This window comes from Choloepus didactylus, chromosome 15 (genome assembly GCF_015220235.1).
Source record: "Choloepus didactylus isolate mChoDid1 chromosome 15, mChoDid1.pri, whole genome shotgun sequence".
Classification (NCBI taxonomy): domain Eukaryota; kingdom Metazoa; phylum Chordata; class Mammalia; order Pilosa; family Megalonychidae; genus Choloepus; species Choloepus didactylus.
In genome coordinates, this window is record NC_051321.1 from 84446603 (window position 1) to 84464951 (window position 18349).

An 18349-nucleotide genomic window follows, 5' to 3' on the forward strand; every position below is an offset into this window, starting at 1 on the left:
AGGGTAAGGGTGGTGGAGCACTGAGAACCAAGGGAGAGTTGCAGGAAGGAAAGTGAGGCAGGAGGAAGGCCAGTCCACGCAGGAGTCGGCAGGCCGGGTGAGCACATTTGGATTTTGTCCTGAGTGGATTGGGAAGGCATTGGAAGCCCCCCCCGTAGCCAGAGGGCATCTGGATTGGGTTCAAGGGGCCCAGTTTAGAAGGTTACAGGATAACACTCATGATCTCAGGGAGAAGTAGTGTTCAAGTACCAACCAGGGGTTCAGGAACTTTCCCTTTTTAAATGCCATGGTGTCCTGTCAACAATATACCTTAGTTGTCGGCTGGACTTCTCTGCCTTTCTATATAAAAAGACACCTCTCTAGCTGATCACTTTCTTGTCATTATGATTGAACAGGGTGGCTGTATCTGTAGGGTGATGAGTTCAGAGGTGAGCCACCGGCCCTGTCATCCTTTCCGGGCAGCTGGTCTGGGGTAGGGGGTTACTATGGACACCCCCATCCTTCCCACAGAGGCACGGCCATCAGTGCTCCACAAAAGTAGGGGACATGCTCATCCCAGGCAGGCAGCTTCCTAACTGAGTCTCCTTGGCTTTCCTGTTTGCAGATGTTGCTCAACATTTGCAGCGACCCTCAGGGCCTGGAGGGGCTTGTCTCAGGCTCGGAGCTCCAGGCTCTGCTGATTGCCACGACCTGTCTTTGGGAGCACAGCTGCTGCCTCTGGAAAGAGCCCACCTTCTGCGTGCTGAGAGCCATCTCCAAGGCCCAGAGCCTCAGCGTCATCCAGTACCTGCAGGGTACGTACCCCGGGACCAGGTGGGGGCTGCAGGCCACAGGTGAGCCTTCCTTGGAACTCTTGGAGCAGAATGGAGGGCCGGCTTTCTACAATGCTGTCATGGAATGGTTTGGCAACATGAGTGTAGATTCTTTGGGATGAAAGAAGAAATGAATGGGCAGGGTTTTCACGGAGGCCCAACTCTGCCCAGCAAATGACCCCATAATACGTGGCTCCATTCATAAAATTGCCTTCGTCGTTCACTTGGATGCTTCCTTGGAGGAGGAAGAGGAAGGGAACTCATTTATCAGTCAGGTGCACCTGTGTGTCTGTTTCTTTGAGATAGTTGTTCATGTTACTTTTCAAAGTAGCCAACAGATTAAGAGAGGTGGAGTAATTTGCCAAGGCTCCCCAGTGACGAAGAAGAGAATCCAATTTCAAACCTGCAGAAGCCCGACCCCATGTCCTTGCTTCTGCTCTGTGCAGCCTGTGCCATGTGAGGACCATGGGCTCTGGGAACAGACACCTGGGGCTGGATTCCAGCTCTGCCCCCCAAGCCGGAGCAAGCCTGGAGCCTTCTACCTCAGTGCCCCCATCTGCGCATCTGTAAAGTGGGGACAGTTATCTTGCTGAACTCATTGGATCACTGTGATAAGCCAAGACGTGAAGATCTTTGATGGGCTTAGATCACCCCTGACACACAGTGAATGCCATGCAAGGGTTTGCATTGCAACATCACTGCACAGGTTTGATCAGAGGAGAGTCACTTGAGCTGTCCATCCTGTGAGTGGTCCTGGGGGGCCTCCCTTAGCATCCACTGGCTTCCCAGAACTCTAGGAATTGCTGATGAGCCACAAAATCTCAGGAAAATGTATTGAGCTCATCTCAGCTGCTGGCCTAGCACAAGGCTAGCTCCAAGGAGAACATTTGGGTGAAGGTACCTTTCAGATGACCTCCCCACCTCCTCTCTACTATGGCAGCATTTTCTTAGCTCCAGCAGTGAAGGTGCCTCTTGGGAGCACAAAGCTCCATACCTTGGGTTAAGCAACAGGAGCTTTTTGGGAGACATGAGGATCTGTACCTTCCAATGTGACATTAGTCCTGTGTGGGATCATCATCAGCTAGAGAGAGCTGGGAGAGTGAAAGAGGCCCTTCTCCTGTAACTGACAGGCTGAGCCTGGGAGCCAAATGGTGACACTGGGTTAGGGACCCAGCTCCCAGGGAGGCCAAGGCCCATGTTAAAAGTCCAGAGCCGAGCTGTGGACTGTGTGCATTGGGCTGCTGGGGTCACTGCCCAAGACGGCTGGAGAAGACTCATCCCACCCAGGTGGGGAAACTGCCCTTCTGGAGCACCATGCCCAGGACTTCTTAGGGGAATGGGTGCTTTCTGTGGGTTTATGGTGTGAGAAGAAGGTCAGGAGGTGGGGGGTGGCCTGGCAGTTTTCTGCTCTGCATGCAGCTCTTGGGACTGCCCTGTGGGGCACCAAGACTTCTGGCATTTTCTGAGGCCTTGCTGCCGAGGGCTGAGGGTGTCTCATCTCAAGCCACAGGTGTGGCTTTCCCAGCACTCAGAAAGGGTTTCTCTCAATGAAAGATCTTGAAAAACAGTGGTCCATCGAAATGTAAATCCTATCCATCACTCTTCCGATCCTAGTCTTTCCCTGGCTCTGTGGGGTAACCAGCAGCTTCCATCACCAGGTTCCATGCTAGTTGCCCCTGCCTCCTTCCCGTTCCCCAGTCAGGACGGTTGGTCAAGCTCCTGGGCTCCAACCACCTGGCTTCTTTCATACCTGAGGCACTCCATCTTCTTCCTCAACCTCCTCACATCTTAACATATCCTTCCCTGCACCTTCCGTCAAGCTAATTCTTTTCATGTCTCCAAGCACCAATGTTGTTGCTTCCTCGAAAAAGGTCTTGCATGATGTTCATGTCTTCTGTCTCACATCTGATTAATCTGATGGACCTGGAGTCTCGCCTCTGCTGGTAGCTGAGCTAGGGCTAAGAACCTCCTTCCATTACCTGTTCTACCTGCTCTCCAGTTGGCCAGCAATTGTGGCCCTCAGGAAGGCATTTCCCACAAGGAAGTGTTTTGGATTAATTCTTATAATCTAAGCTGCTTAAGGGCAATTTAAAGGGGAGTGAGGGTAGTGACTCTGTGGCACAGTAGCTGTTGCTTCTGAGCTAAACAGGGGTGTGTTTTCCTCCTGCAGACATGGACTGCATCAAGATTTCCCTCCAGAACCTCTCCAGCCTTGCAGACACGCTCCCAGCTCCCGAGGTGAGCGAGGCTGTGAGCCTCCTCTTGGGCTTCGTGAAGGATTCCTACCCCATCTCCTCGGCTTTGCTCCTGGAGTTTGAGAATGGGGATGGCTACCCCTTGCTGCTCAAAGTGTTACTTCAGTAAGTAGCTGTGCTTGATTGGGGGTGGGAGTGGAAAACAGGACCACCAAAGCCTTCGTTTTCAAAATCATTTGAGGTTCTTTGGAAAAAGACAGATCTTGAAGCTTCTTAGCATGTCTTCTGAAGGACACCTCAGGGCATGGCCAGTGAGACCCCTTACTGCAAATTTAATGTGCAGTTGGGTTTGAGGAGCAACCTTTCATGATGGGCAATGGTAGTCCATAGATCCATAGATAGTTCATTTGGCAACTGCCCAGATCCCCTGGGCATGTCCCAGCTCTCTGCCTGCTGGCCGGTGTGCTTGGCAGGTTGGAAGTGCCGGGGAGTCAACAACCCAGGAGTAACCCTCAACCCAAGGACTGACAGGAGATGATGGATAAATACCCAAATCGCTTGTTCCTTGGGTGGGATTACTCTGCACTGCCTCTTAGTGCTCCCCAGAAGGATTAAGCACCTGCTTGATCATGCTTTCCTGTCTCACATGACTTCTTCCCTACTGGAATTTTCTGGAATCAATTCCCACTTCCCAAATTCCTGACCAACGAGAAACTCAAATGCAGACACTCTTCACCTTGTCTGGACTCTGACTTATTTCCTCTGTTCTGACTTGCTGTACCGTATTCCATCTGGGTCCTGGGTTGGCTAGCACCATGGGATGGACATCAGAGAAACTCCTTGGATGCCCAAACTCCTCCACTGACCTTGGGAAAGCTGCTTAAGGGCAAGGTCAAATATGTCCCCATGGACTTCGCTCCGTAAATACGAGCAACGCTTCCCTCTAGGGGGCGGCAGCTAGCCCTGTGCTGCACTGGCTTCAGTGCAGAGTCAGGCCTGCAGTCTAGAGGCGGTGACTTGGATGAGGGTCTGAGGTCCCTCTGGCCGGAGTCCTCCAAAGCAAGCGATTAAATGACAACACCCTGAGGGCCTTCCTCCAAAGGGTGCTGAGTAAGTGTTCTCATGGGTACAAAACAGCCAACACTGGGGATTCCGAAGGGCTTCAGAAGCTAGGAGCTTAGTACTTCACTTTTTGTAGGGTGGTTTCTCCTCTTAACCTTGGAGATCTTTGCTGGGATCTGCCTTTACAGCTGTGCAAAGGCATATTTAGGTCAGGCAGATCAGGACATTCTTGGCTAATACCAGCATCCTGGCCAGCTAGGGTTGATTTGGGGGGCAGGGGAGGGCTGATACACAAGGGGAGAGATTGATCTGAGGATGTAAACATAAATCATAGAGGTAGAACCTTCACAGACCCCAGATAGCTCTGCAGGACTGCTTGGAGAGTTCCTTCTAGGGCCCGGAGAGGTGAGTGGCCGACCCCGGGTCCAAGGAGGTGGACGTGGTCTTGCCTCTCATAGCAGCTTCATCTTCCCACAGTCTTTCCCTCATCAACTTCTTTGTCTTCTTTGTCTGCAGAGTAGTTCCATCTTTCCTTGTCCTTTACTTTACCCCACCTCATCTCTCCTTGACCTCAATGTGTCTCTGTTGTCTGGAAACCTGTGAGGGTATCTTCAGGCCATAGACACATGGGCCTGTGGCATCTGTGGATTAGTGAGTCTGGATTGGTTTGTTTGAATTTGGCATCTTTGGATTGGTATCTTCCAAAACTTTAGGACGTCTTGACTGGAGCTCCACCTTATCGAAGGTATTGCTGTTTTAGTCGGCACTGACTGTCTTTAGAAGAGAGATAAAATAGAGATAGATAGATAGATAGATAGATAGATAGATAGATAGATAGATAGATATAGATAGATAAATAACAGAAAGACATAGACAGATACAGATAGAAAGATAGATAAATAGATTATAGATGAATGGATAGAGATAGATGATAAATGGATAGACAGATACAGAGATAGATAGATGGATAATTATAAATACACAAATAGATAAATATAGAGAGACAGATAAGATGGATAGGTAGAAAGTTAGAAACCAATAGACAGAAAAATAGATATCTACAGATAGTGTTTCTGTTTGCTAATGCTGCTGTTAAGCAAAATACTAGAAATGGATTGGCTTTTATAAAGGGGATTTATTAAGTTACAAATTTACAGTTCTAAGGTCATAAAAGTGCCCAAACTAAAGCATCAACAGATGATACCTTTACTGAAGGATGGCCAATGGCATCCAGAAAACCTGCATCTGCTGGGAAGGCACATAGCTGGCATCTGCTCATCCCGGGTTGTGTTCCAGCTCTTCTCTCAGCTCCTGTGCATTCTTGATTCTTTTACCCAGGATGTTTCTCTCTAGGCTCCTGGGGGTCCTGTCTTAGCATACCCCGGGGCAAACTCTGGGCTTCAACTCGTAGCTAAATGTCCTTCTGTCTGCATCTCTAAGTATCTCTAAGTTTCAGTGTCAGCAAGCGCCTGGGCCTGTGTGGTTCTTTTTAAAGGACTCCAGTAAACTAATCAAGACCCACAGGGGAAATGGGTGGGGCCACACCTCCATGGAAATAATCTAATCAAAAGTATCCCACCAGATTGAATTAAAAGATCATGGCTTTATGGGGGACATAATATATCCAAACTGGCACAGATAGCTATAGAAATAGATGATAGATATAGACATAGATCGGTAGATGATTTAAAGATAGTTAGATGATAGATATAGAAATATATAGATAGATGATAGATATAGAGATACAGGTCAATAGAGAGAAAAATATACAGATAGTTGGATGATAGATAGATATAGATAGATGACGGTTGGATGGATGATAGAGAAGGACCGGGAGAGGCAGAGAACAGCCCAGTCCTGCTTGTGCACCAGCTGACAGCCCTGCTCCACTCCGTACTTTCATCTGGGCTGTGGATGCCACTGCCACAGCAGTTCCTGGATATTTCTTTAGTGAAATGGCTGATTGGATTTCCTGAGGCTTCTTGTGGAAGAAGGAGGTGGGGTGGGGGTGATTCTGTCCCAGGAAGTGCTGGGAAGGACCCACTTCAGCCCATAGGTCCTTGTTCTAACTTAACTGAAGTCACGCCAAGGCACCTTTCCTCTTAAAACTGCAGAGTGCAATAAGCCTTGAGAGGCCCTCCTCACACGGGGAGAAAGGCAGCCCACTTGCCCACCCATAAGGAGCTAAAGCCAAGCAATACTCAAACGAAAAACGCATGTAAGGAAGTTTGGGAAGGCCCTGTTTTCCCCAGGAGGCTCTGTGGCTCTTTTGAAATATGGAACCTCTTGTTTGAGGGATGTCCCTTCCCTGCAGGCATCCCAGACGGACTGCTCCTTTGTGTCCCAACTGTTTGTCTTTAGATGTTTGTGTATTCCGGACACTCCCCAGCCTTGGATGCTGAGTGCCTCTGGGTGGTCACCTTTGGGACCTCTCCCACATGCCTTGTCTGTGGAGCCTTTTTCCCCTGCTAGGGGCACCATGGGCAAGAGTGGCTGCTCTGTCCAAGGTGCCCAGAGGGCTGGCCTCGCCTGTCCCCACAGGTACGATGGGCTGTCCCTGAACGAAGTGGACCCCCACCTGGAGGAGCTCCTCGGGCAGGTGATGTGGCTGATGACCTGCGGGAGGTCAGAGCTGAAGGTGTTTGACAGCATCATTTACCCACAACTGGAAGGCTTCAAGTTCCATGATGAGGCGGCTGGTAGGTCCTCCCATGTCTCCGATGGACCGGCAGTCATCTGTGTCATGCCCCAGCAAAGCACACAGGCCTTTCCCTGAATATTTGTGCAGAAAACATACATTTTGCACTTGTCAATACTCAATGCACTTGTCCGATTCTGTCATGACCTCAGGATTGAAATCTCTCCTTCATGGATTTTTCCAGATGTCCACCCTCAGCTTTGCACAATAGAAAGTTGGTCTTGGGTGAGACTTAGAGGAAATGTTTGCTTCACAAAGCAAGAGACTCTCAGATGATAGGGGAGGTCTCTTGTCCCCACCCCACTCAGCATCTCCACCAGTGTGACTTACTCTGTAGCATTTATTCACATTCTGGGGACACATGACCCTGAAGCTGCTGCCCAGCCCAGAGTCGGTGCTGTCTCAATAATCTGAGATATTGATTGACTGATCGATTGACTGATAAACTCAGATGACATGCACAGATGTGTTCTGTGCACCAGGTGTTCCTCCAGGCACTGTGGGCCAATGTAAGCAGCCAGGTATCTGCTTTCAACAACCTCTCTGATAAGACCATCAAATGCACACTTGACTGTCATGTGTTCAACCAACACATCAGGCAGGTGGTGACCCCAGGTGGGAGGGTCAGCTCTGCATAGGTTAGTTAGGACACCCCTCACCCAGCACACTCTCAAAGCGAGTGAGGCTAAATGTGGGTGTCCATGTATAAATGAAGGGGAAGAAGTTAAGAGGCAGAAAGTACAGCCTGGGAAAAGACATGATGGCTCGAATACCTTAGGAGTTTGGGGAAACATGCACAGAGATCTTTCATAGACCAGTGGATGGGAGACTAGAAAGTGGGCAGGGCCAGGAACAGAAGGCCTTGCAGTGGCCCAGGTGACCCAAGGGCATAGAGCAGGTGGAGGGGAGAAGCTGGAGCAGAGGTGAGCTTCAGGAAGCTCCCAGATGGGGAAGGCTGGAGGCAGGGTGTTGCCAGGAGAGAGAAAAGGAGGCTCAACCCTGAAACTCAAGAGAAAGGAAGGGGATGCGGTAAAAAGGTGCATTTGTCTAACAGTTCCTCTAGAACTGACTTTGCCTAGTAATTTCTAACATCATTGGATTTTAATGGATAGAAACCAATCTTCTATGGAAACATAATGTGAAGCACATATGTAATTTTTAATATTCTAGTAGCCACATTAAAAAAATAAAAAGAAACAAGTTACATTAATTTTAAGAATGTAGTTTAGCTAAGCCAACATATTCAAAATATGTGCATTCCAACCTGTGGTCAATATGCATGTTTATTAATGAGAAATTTTGCATTCTTTTATTTATGTGTATTTTACATCACGGCACAACACAATTTAGACTGGTTATGTTTTAAGGGTTCCTTTTGCCCCCCATGTGTTGAACAATGCAGCTCTAGCCTTGCTCACACACAACTTTGTGCTTGGCTTTTCTGGCCTTCCAATAGACATTGACTCTCAGGAGCTAGAAAACAGAAAAAATCAAATGGAATTTCCCAATTATAATGCAAATGTGACTTTCCAGACGTAGACAGTAAAAGTGATTTGAGGTTCATTAATTTTTTCATCTCCAGGGGTGACCATCAAAAATCTTCAGGCCTTCCAAGTCCTGCAGAATGTTTTCCACAAAGCCGGTGACGCTCTCCTCTGCACGCAAGTCTTGTCTGCCATCAGAACCACGTGGACCTGGAATGCTCGCAACTTCTTCCTGCTGGAGTGGACCCTGCAGCCCCTCTCGCAGTTTGTAGAGATTGTGCACCTGAAGCCAGCTCTGGTGCAGGCAACGTTCTTCCAGCTGCTGGAGGCTCTGGTGTTTGAGCTGCACTATGTGCCCCATGAAATCCTACGGAAGGTGCAGCGCCTGATCAAGGAGAGCCCCGAGCTGCCTTGCACCCTCGTGGCCCTGCAGAGTATCCACAGGATTGCTGGTGGGGACCCACTCTTCGCTGACATCTTCCGTGACTCAGGGCTCCTGGGCCTGCTGCTGGCACAGCTGCGGAAGCGGGCGAAGATCCTGAGAAAGTCAGGTGCCACCAAGGGGTGCCGGGAGTGGGGGTTGGGGTGAAGGGGCTTGGGCTCAGGGTTGGCCAGGCCTGGGTCTGCGTTCAGGCCTACCACCCATCAACATGGCAGAAAAAAATTAGCTTTCCCGTGCCACCCACACTGTGAGGGTCAAAGCAGGTAGCCCCGGGGACAGACACATGGCTTCACAAAGGTCAGGTAGCTTCCTTATTTTCAATAATTGGCCTGATCATCCCCATGAAGAGGTGAGTGGGATGAGAATAATTCTGAGCAGTCCCATGGGGAATTCTCAGCTTTCAGATATCTGCTGCCCTAGATCTCATCCAGGTGTGTAGCAGGGGAGATAGCAGGGAAACAGCAGGGAGATTGAACCATCCTTGAAAAGAAGGAAGGGAGCTTGGAGAGGCCAGGGCTGGCCTGGGCTGGCCGGGGGCTGTTGGATATGGCTTCCTTGGTCACTTGGGGTGGCTGGGGACTCCTGGTCTCCCAAGCTGAGTAGGTATTGCCAGGGTCTGGGGCCCTGCATGCACATCGGACTTGGCCAGACCTTTGAGTGCCCCACTGGGCTGTGCACTGAGGCTCCTTGGCAAGGGCCCCCTGCCCCTACCTCAGCCCCTACACTCTCAGCTCTCCACCCCAGCAACCTCTGCTTCCCCCTGGGATACTCAGGGTCACTTCTGCCCACATGGGAGGGCAGAGTCATTCAGGAAGCTGGTGTGGGCTCTCTCACTGCCTGACCATGTCATATCCGCCGAGTGTCAGATAGGAAGCAGGTGTGAAGACCTTTTCCATTTCCTTCTGGCTTTCCCTTTGTCTGTCTGTCCCTGTTCTCTGGGAAGAGGGACTCCAGGACACAAGAATAGGACCACTTGCCCCATTCCACCTTTTTGGGTCTCTTCCTTCTCCCCCTGCAGTGGCTGGGAGGGGCCAGGAGCTCTCTAACCATTGGCTGCTTTTGGAATTCTGCTTAAGATTTAAGCCCAAATTCTTAGTCTGTCAGCTTCCTGGAACCTCTCTGACAGGGAAGAAGCTGATGGAAAGAGACAGCATGGGAATTCGGGTCTGAAAGCCTTGGATATGCTGCTTAGGAGCTGAGTGATACTGAGAAAGTGGCTTGACCTCTCTGAGCCTGTTCCCTCCTCTGTGAAACGGGGGTGATGAGAACTAAATGGGGAAATCTGTGAAAAGCCCCCAATGTCATTCCTGGAACATCCTAGATTCTCAGCACACAAGTCACCTCATGGCTATCGGTTCCGGGCCAATGCAGAGAAGACGGGGACAGACACTCAAGGAGGAGCTCAGACACCTTGTGGAGGTCAGGAATGACCTCTGCTGTCCCCGGGAGGGTTGCACATGGGATCTAGGATGAGGGAGCTTCTAGAAAGCTTTGCATTTCTGGGCCTCTGGCCAAGCCTGGCAAGTATTTTATTTGCTCTTTTCTTTTGCTTAGTAACGTCTCACCTTAGATCCCATTGCGAATGAAGCTAATACACTGCCTCCTCTGCTTTCTTTGGTGTTTAGCTGAGAAGTCTTGGTGTCCTTTTTGTTTAATGTTTCTGTATATCTTAGCTGTGCATCATTTATTTTTTTATTTTTTTATTTTTTTTATTTTTTTTTGTTTTTTTATCTTCATTTTATTGAGATATAATCACATACCACGCAGTCATACAAAACAAATCGTACTTTCGATTGTTCACAGTACCATTACATAGTTGTACATTCATCACCTAAATCAATCCCTGACACCTTCATTAGCACACACACAAATAACAAGAATAATAATTAGAGTGAAAAAGAGCAATTGAAGTAAAAAAGAACACTGGGTACCTTTGTCTGTTTGTCTGTTTGTTTCCTTCCCCTATTTTTCTACTCATCCATCCATAAACTAGACAAAGTGGAGTGTGGTCCTTATGGCTTTCCCAATCCCATTGTCACCCCTCATAAGCTACATTTTTATACAACTGTCTTCGAGATTCATGGGTTCTGGGTTGTAGTTTGATAGTTTCAGGTATCCACCACCAGCTACCCCAATTCTTTGGAACCTAAAAAGGGTTGTCTAAAGTGTGCGTAAGAGTGCCCACCAGAGTGACCTCTCGGCTCCTTTTGGATTCTCTCTGCCACTGAAGCTTATTTCATTTCCTTTCACATCCCCCTTTTGGTCAAGAAGATGTTCTCCGTCCCACGATGCTGGGTCTACATTCCTCCCCGGGAGTCATATTCCACGTTGCCAGGGAGATTCACTCCCCTGGGTGTCTGATCCCACGTAGGGGGGAGGGCAGTGATTTCACCTTTCAAGTTGGCTTAGCCAGAGAGAGAGGGCCACATCTGAGCAACAAAGCGGCATTCGGGAGGAGGCTCTTAGGCACAACCATAGGGAGGCCTGGCCTCTCCTTTGCAGCAACCATCTTCCCAAGGGTAAAACTTATGGTGGAGGGCTCAGCCCATCAAACCACCAGTCCCCTATGTCTGTGGTCATGTTAGCAACCATGGAGGTGGGGTAGGCCAATACCCCTGCATTCTCCACAGGCTCCTCAAGGGGGCACTACATCTTTTTTTTTTCCTTGTTTTTCTTTTTTTTTTTTTAACTTTCCCTTCTTTTTTAAATCAACTGTATGAAAAAAAAGTTAAAAAGAAAACAAACATACAATAAAAGAACATTTCAAAGAGATCATAACAAGGGAGTAAGAAAAAGACAACTAACCTAACTGCTTAACTTCCAACATGTTCCTACTTTACCCCAAGAAAGTTACCTAATATAGCAACATTTCTGTGAACTTGTTCCTACTATATCCATCAGAAATTAACAGACCATAGTCATTTGTGCATCATTTTTAAGCAGACTAATGTATTTAGTTTTATATTCAACTTCAGACCAGTGGTCATTATTGGAGAATTTAAACTTTTTTAGGGGGAGAGCTGATGTCTCCAGTCTTATTTTGTGCTTTGTATGATTAAAAGTTTCTTGTTTCTTAAATATTTGGTCTCCTCTTTAATACAGTCTATTATTCATTCATCCATTCATTTGTTCCCAAAATATGAATTCAGCTTCCAGTTTGTGTCAGGCACTCTTCTGGCACTGGGGATTCAACGGGGAACCCAGAAGGCATCACTGTGCATCCTGGATCTAGTGGAGGTGTCTCTTTACTCTAGAGTCTCTCACGCATCTGCACGGCTCAGGCCCAGGCAGTGCCCCCTTCCAGACATCGACAGAAAACTATTAAAGAAGCCACAAGAAAATCAGGGAGCAGGGCTTAGCGCACAACGTAGGGCAGTGGTTCTCAAAGTGGTCCCCGCCAGCAGCAGCTTGGGAACTTGTTAGAAGTGCAGGTTCTCAGGCCCCCACCTCAGACCTACTAAACTAGAATCTCCAGGGTGATGTCTGGCAATCTGGGTTTCAACAACAAGCCCTGCAGGTGATCCCCGTGTGCTCAGTTTGGAGGGCCACTGCTGTGGCGGGGGGTGAGGTGACAGCCTATGAACCGGGATTCAGGCTCCCTGTAGATGGAAGCATTCATTAGATTCGTGTTTCCTTGAGAGGGCTGAACGCTGACAGAGTCAGAGATTTGGGGACATTCCACACAGACTATTTTAAAACTGCTTTTTATTGCTTCTTAAATGTGGCAGGGAACAAGGAGGCCATGCTGGGCAGTCAGGATCTAGAAAGAGAGCTGCCCTGTGTGATGCTGAAAACAGTGGCCACGCTTTTGCAGGGCTCGGTTCGGAACGCGGGTAAGGATGCTCTCACTTTCGCCTTGCGACTCGTGAACTATTTCCTGGTTATTTATGTCCGTGTTGAAAGGTTATATCTGAGGAATAATCGGTGCTGAAGTCATGGCTAAAGCCCACTTGCTGGGGGAAGTTCAGTGATCATCAGTAAGTTGTTGGACACTTTTCTTGCCCAAAATACTTCTAAGGTTGCTAAGTAAGGTTGACTGACACATTCACTCCTGAAGCAAAGAGGATTTGCTTCATCATCCGTTTCCTAAGATTATGAGGCCATAGAAGCCCCCCTTTCAAGTCAAATCTGCTACTATCCTGCTGCACTGACTACAGATGCTTTCGGATTTTAGATGCAAAGAGTAAAATACAAAACAAAAAAAAAAAATACAAAAACAAAGAAAGCTAGTCATTTTTAAGAGACATGATTTTCATGTTCTCCCAGACCATGATGAACTTTGCAGCTCAGCCCATCCATCAAAAGAATTATTTTAGTTTTTTAGATCATGTCACTTCCAGGATTTTTTTAAAGGCATAAAATATACATGTGTGTATATATAAATATAAATATATTTATACTATGTGAAAAGATGCACTGACAAAGTCACATCAGTGGGTTTTGTAATTTGGAACGTCTTTACCCTAGGTCCTCGTGGATCAATTGTACCAAATGTGAAAATCTATTATTTCATTATAGCAGAGGGTCTCCAACATCAGAAGGTTTCCTGGAGGAAAGATGCACATTCCTAGGCCTTATTCCAGATGTAATTAGTAGCAGGTCAAGGTGAAGCTCAGGAATGTGCATTTAAAGATGCCGTCTGGGTGTCTGTAAGTGGCACTTGATCCGTGCACTGGAGTTAATCTGCTCAAATCTACGTTGTGCCATTTGAAAGAGCAAGTTACTTCCTCATCCTTATTCTACACTTGACCACTCCAAATATTAATCCTGGGGACAAAACTCTTAGGATTACTTAAAATATATATATATATATATATCACCAGTCAAATTTCTTAGCTTTTTTCCCCAAGAAACTCTTTAGGGCTTCAAAATGTTCTTAACTTTCCATTCTGGTTTGTTTTCTAAAAGAATTCTGGCAGAGAGAAGAGAGAGATTAGCCATTGGCTCTGGATTAGGGATTTATGGGGAAATAAAGGGCAGAAGTATATCTAGTTAAAATTTGCATTGCCTAGGTTTCTTTAAAAAAAGGACATAAAATATATTTTTTATTTTTCAAAAATATAATTCTCACTGGGGAAGAAAGCTCTTTTTCTTTTTAATTCTTAGCCCCATGAATTCTCTTTTCCTTGTCTCAATATAATGGTGGATACAGATTACAAAAAAGATGTCCTAAAGGACAAGAAAGAGACCCCAAATTGTCGCAAAACAAGCTTCAAAAATTGTCAGCAAATGCTTTCCTTGTGATCAGAACGAAGGTGCAAGGCCCTCGTGGCTCTAGCCCAACACTGTCTGTCTGTCCCCAGTTGTCCTGAAAGACCACGGCATGGTGCCCTTCATCAAGATCTTCCTGGATGACGAGTGCTACCGTGGCGCCTCGCTCAGCATCTTGGAACAGCTCTCGGCCATCAACGCGGAGGAGTACATGAGCATCATCGTGGGCGCCTTGTGCTCATCCACACAAGGGGAGCTGCCGCTGAAACTGGATCTTCTGAAGGTGACTTCAGTGCCCCTTTCTTCTTGGCTTTCCCATTGATATGCAGCAGGTTCTTTTGCATTTATTCATTCAGCAGCCCATGTATTTGGGTAGTGCTAGCTGCTGTAACAAATAAATCCCAGATTCTCAGTAGCTTAGCACAATAAAGAAGTTTCTTGCTGATATATGGTCCAATCAATAATTGGGAGTGGGGGGTGTCCTTTGGGGACAGTTGTCACTTGGGCATCAAATCCAGCCAGTAGACAAGGGAAGAGGGAGCCAGGAGAATGGCACAAGGCGTTTTCTTGTGCAGGTCAAGAACAGGCACATGTTAACGTCTATCCAGTTTTCTTTGGGCAGAACTCAGTCACATGGACTTGCTAGGATGCAAGGAGCTCTGGGCAGCTCCTTCCCAGTAATACTGCACCCTGTGGAAGGGGAGCCCCATTGGTGGTGCCCAACCAGCCACTCACATCCTCCACCGGCATCTACTGAGTGCCTGCAAATTCCCAGGCCTGGTGCGGAGTGTGTGGACATAGAGTTGGATGGGTGCAGCCCTTACCCTTTGGGAGCCCATACAGGGTGGTGTGAGCCATATTACTCTGCAGGATGGCAAATGTCCTGGTAGATCTTAGGTGCAGACGGCTATGGGAATGGAGAGCTAGCAGAGACCAACACTGCCTTACATGTTGAAGAAGGCAAAAGGGAGAAGTGAGGCTGGAGATCCCATCTGGGTAACAGGGAGAAGTATATATTTTTGCTTCTATAATATTAAGAACCATCAAGTTTTCTTAAAGTAGATAAAGAAATACAATGAATACCATCACCACCATCCCTTCTGCCTCCCAGCTTTCATGATTTTGTTTCTGGGGTTCCTTTTCCCTTTCTTTGAATTTGTGGGTTTATGCTTTTAAAATGCATTACTTTTCTTTTGTTTGAAGTGAATGCAAACCATCCTCCAGGGATTTGACTTTGTGAACTTTCATGTATCTGTGCAACACCCCACATAAAACACCACATGCCCATGGTTCATTAAACTACTGCACATGGTCACCAGTGAATTTAAAAACTGCAAAGTTTCTCTGACTTCCAGAAATTAGTTAACCCATCCACCTTACTTAGCCATGAATGCCTTAGTAAAACAACCTTTTAAGCTTTTGAGAATGGTGTTTGGCTTATTGCACCTGCTTCACTTCTCCGCAGAGCCAATGTCAAGCATTAATGTGAAGGGTGCTCTCCATCGTTGTGCGGTCTCATTCTGCAGAGCTTGGCATGGCCAGGGCACCACGAGAGGCCCACCTGCAAGTGACATGCATGACCAGAGCTGTCATTGTGTCTTCATGATGCCAAGAACCAAAACAGTGATATCATTACAGGGCCACCCAAAATTAGTCAGGGCGATGCACATAAAACAGAAGTGAAATGTCTTCTGAAAGACACGGAGTCCCCTGATTATGTGAAGTGAGGGCATTAGGAGGGTCATGCAAAGCGGGGGTGAAAGGGAGAGGTATATCAAGACTCAAGAAAATTTAGAGTTTAGAAAGACCTTAGATTTGTGTGATCCAGTCTCTAATTCTACAGGCGAAGAGAGACATCCACAGAGCCCTACTGATTAAACTAACATCACGCAACTGCTAAATGGTGAAGTTGAGTTTGAATCTAAGACTCGTGACTTAAAATCTGGAATCTGGGTGTTTTCCCACTTCACTGTGCTGTTTGTTGCATTTGTTTTTCATACGTCCATCTGTGTTCAACTTGATTCATGAGAGCCTCGTTCTGCAAAGAATGGGTAAAACTTGCCCAAGACACCCAGGACTTGGGTTTTTTATCAGGCAAATAATTGGATTCGCCATCTGCTTCTCACATACCGTATGCAAAGTCAAATGGATCTGCAGAGAGGGAGTTTTGTTTTGCTAGTTTTACTTTGTTTGGACAGTGAAAGTATTTTTTTTGTGCCCAATATAGAAAAGAGTGCTTTGCTCGACTCACGGAAAGATCAGCCTCTTTACTCCGTGGCTCAGAGGCGCCTTATTGGAGTCCAGCCCTTGGGTAATAGGACTGAATTTCTAGAATTAGCTATGCAAAGCCATTATGGTGTTTTACAGATTCAATATCATTTCAGCATCGCACTATCAAGAGAGCACATAAGCTGTAAACACTGCGCAAGCTTATTTAACAAAGTCGTATGCCCAGTTCCGTGCATTGTCTTCTCTCCAGGCGGGACATAGCAGTCACTGTGGGTGGTCACGAGGGTACCCAGGAGCCTCCATCCTCTCCGAGGACGGGATGGTTAGCACGTGGCTGGGCCAGGGAGCTGGCAGGGAGCCCTGGGATCCAGGGATGTACTCCAGGCGCACCCTTTGCCGAGCCCCAGGAGCAGCCAGCGAATGCTTGCTGTGATCTCATGTGGAGTCTATTTTCCTTCTCTTCCTATATCATCTTAGGAACTCCTTGGAACTTCAGAAACAGATATAAATTAGCTCTTTCTTGCTGGGTCTCACTTTTCACAAGTTGACAGTTGACTCCTCCTGAGTCCGTGTCTACAAAGAGCATCAGATGTGAGAGGAAGGGTGAGGGCTGGGGGTGAAGGTGAGGGTGCCGGGCAGCCTGCTCCCTCCAAAGAAAGGTTTGCCATTCTGCAGTTCATTCATAGCATCCCGCCTCTCTCAATTCCCTTCCGTAAAGCAGGATCGGAGGAAGAAAATCCCGCTAGAAGCACCCAGCTTAGGGGAGTTATTTCCAAAACTCAGGGGCACTTCCATACCGACACAGAAGCACATGTAACTGCCCCCCCCCCCCAATTCTGGCAAATGATAACTGAGTTAAAGCATAATGTAAGCAAATGAATTTCCCCCCTGCAGCCTGTGGGACTGTGATTGGGTTATGCCCAAATTCAGATTGATTTGCTAATATACATTTAGCTGTTCAACTCTGCGCTTAATTGCATTACCTCACCGGCCTTCCAGCGTGACACATGGAAAATTATGAGGAATAACACATAATAGAATGTGAAATAAATCCTGTTAGTTCTAATGCTGTTAGCGCTTTGCAGCAGACATCCATTTTATAGATTCAAGCTGGAGGAGTACTAACTCAGAGACGATGACATGGTAACCGAGTTAAGAATGAGGAAATGTGCTTAACACTGACCTCTCTTGAAATGTGTCAACCGGCGCCTGATTACTTTGACTTTGGCTGATTAAATTTACTCCCTTCCCCAGTCCTGCAACCCTCTGTGATGCATTATCAGGCCAGGTTGAGTGACAGTAATGGAGACCTTCCTCCTGGGCCCCCGGTTCCTGACAAATCACTTCCCGAAGTAGCGAGGTATTTATTTGCCTTTATGATAGAAATGTTCCTCTTTAGTTGCTATGAAATTAGGCCTTTGTAATTGGATTTTGGACTCTTTACTTTATGACTCTGCAAATATGAAATTAACCCCATCCAAGAAATAATAGAGCTGCCTACGTTCTAATAAGATTACCCCCCATTTTAGATAATGACTCAGAATTTAATAAATCAAGCAAAGCTGCAATTAAGGAGAGCCACTCTTTGCTCTTACTCTCTCCCAAAGGAGGAGAAGAAAACACACCATCTAGGACCTACAGGGGACAGACCCTCGGAGAGACACATATCAGAATGAGAATTATTATCTGGTTGTTTCTCTTTTGAAAAGATCTGCTTGCAGCCCTCTTTGAATAAAGAGCAACATCTGAGGTCCAGTTGGACAATTGGAAGGCGGTATCTCGGGGGAAGTGGGAAATTTCAGTGGCTATTCAGGGCCCCCACGATTGCCTTTAATCGGTTTAGTTTTATTTTTTCATCCGTCTCCCTTCTTGGTATTTGTTATAGCAGATGCTATGAGATAAACAGAAGAACTTCATCCATTCTGTTTGCCTCAAAGAATGTCCTCGTCTTCAGAGCTATTGAAAGCATGCAGACATCAAGACGGCTTAACATTCTCTTCCCAAGAAACCATCGCTTAGGATTTCCTGTTGTCTTAGTGACTTATTTGCTTTTCATGGTGTGATTTATGTGATTAGGCATAGGCCAGGCATTGTAGCATTATTACATACCAGGAGGTAGCTTTTCGAGTAAATTATCAGCTGGCAGGAATGATTGCCAGCACCACATACACTCCAAGCTTAGAGTAAGTTCCCAACTCAGTTGAAGAATTAATTAT

The 18349-nt window shown here is 47.0% G+C and overlaps 1 protein-coding gene across 3 annotated transcripts in view; it reads left to right on the top strand.

The window, feature by feature from the left end:
* The window catches only part of WDFY4 (WDFY family member 4), a 278492-nt gene that overhangs the window by 39686 nt on the left and 220457 nt on the right, over positions 1 to 18349 (top strand). For all 3 annotated transcript variants that reach the window (XR_005211802.1, XR_005211803.1, XM_037804046.1), the window contains exons 6-11: positions 605 to 794; positions 2983 to 3172; positions 6611 to 6768; positions 8350 to 8802; positions 12422 to 12526; positions 13997 to 14187. Coding sequence is in view for 1 of the 3 variants with exons in the window: in XM_037804046.1 (XP_037659974.1) it covers positions 605 to 794; positions 2983 to 3172; positions 6611 to 6768; positions 8350 to 8802; positions 12422 to 12526; positions 13997 to 14187 (1287 nt within the window). In the remaining 2 variants the exon portion in view is untranslated. The remainder of the gene's footprint in view (positions 1 to 604; positions 795 to 2982; positions 3173 to 6610; positions 6769 to 8349; positions 8803 to 12421; positions 12527 to 13996; positions 14188 to 18349) is intronic.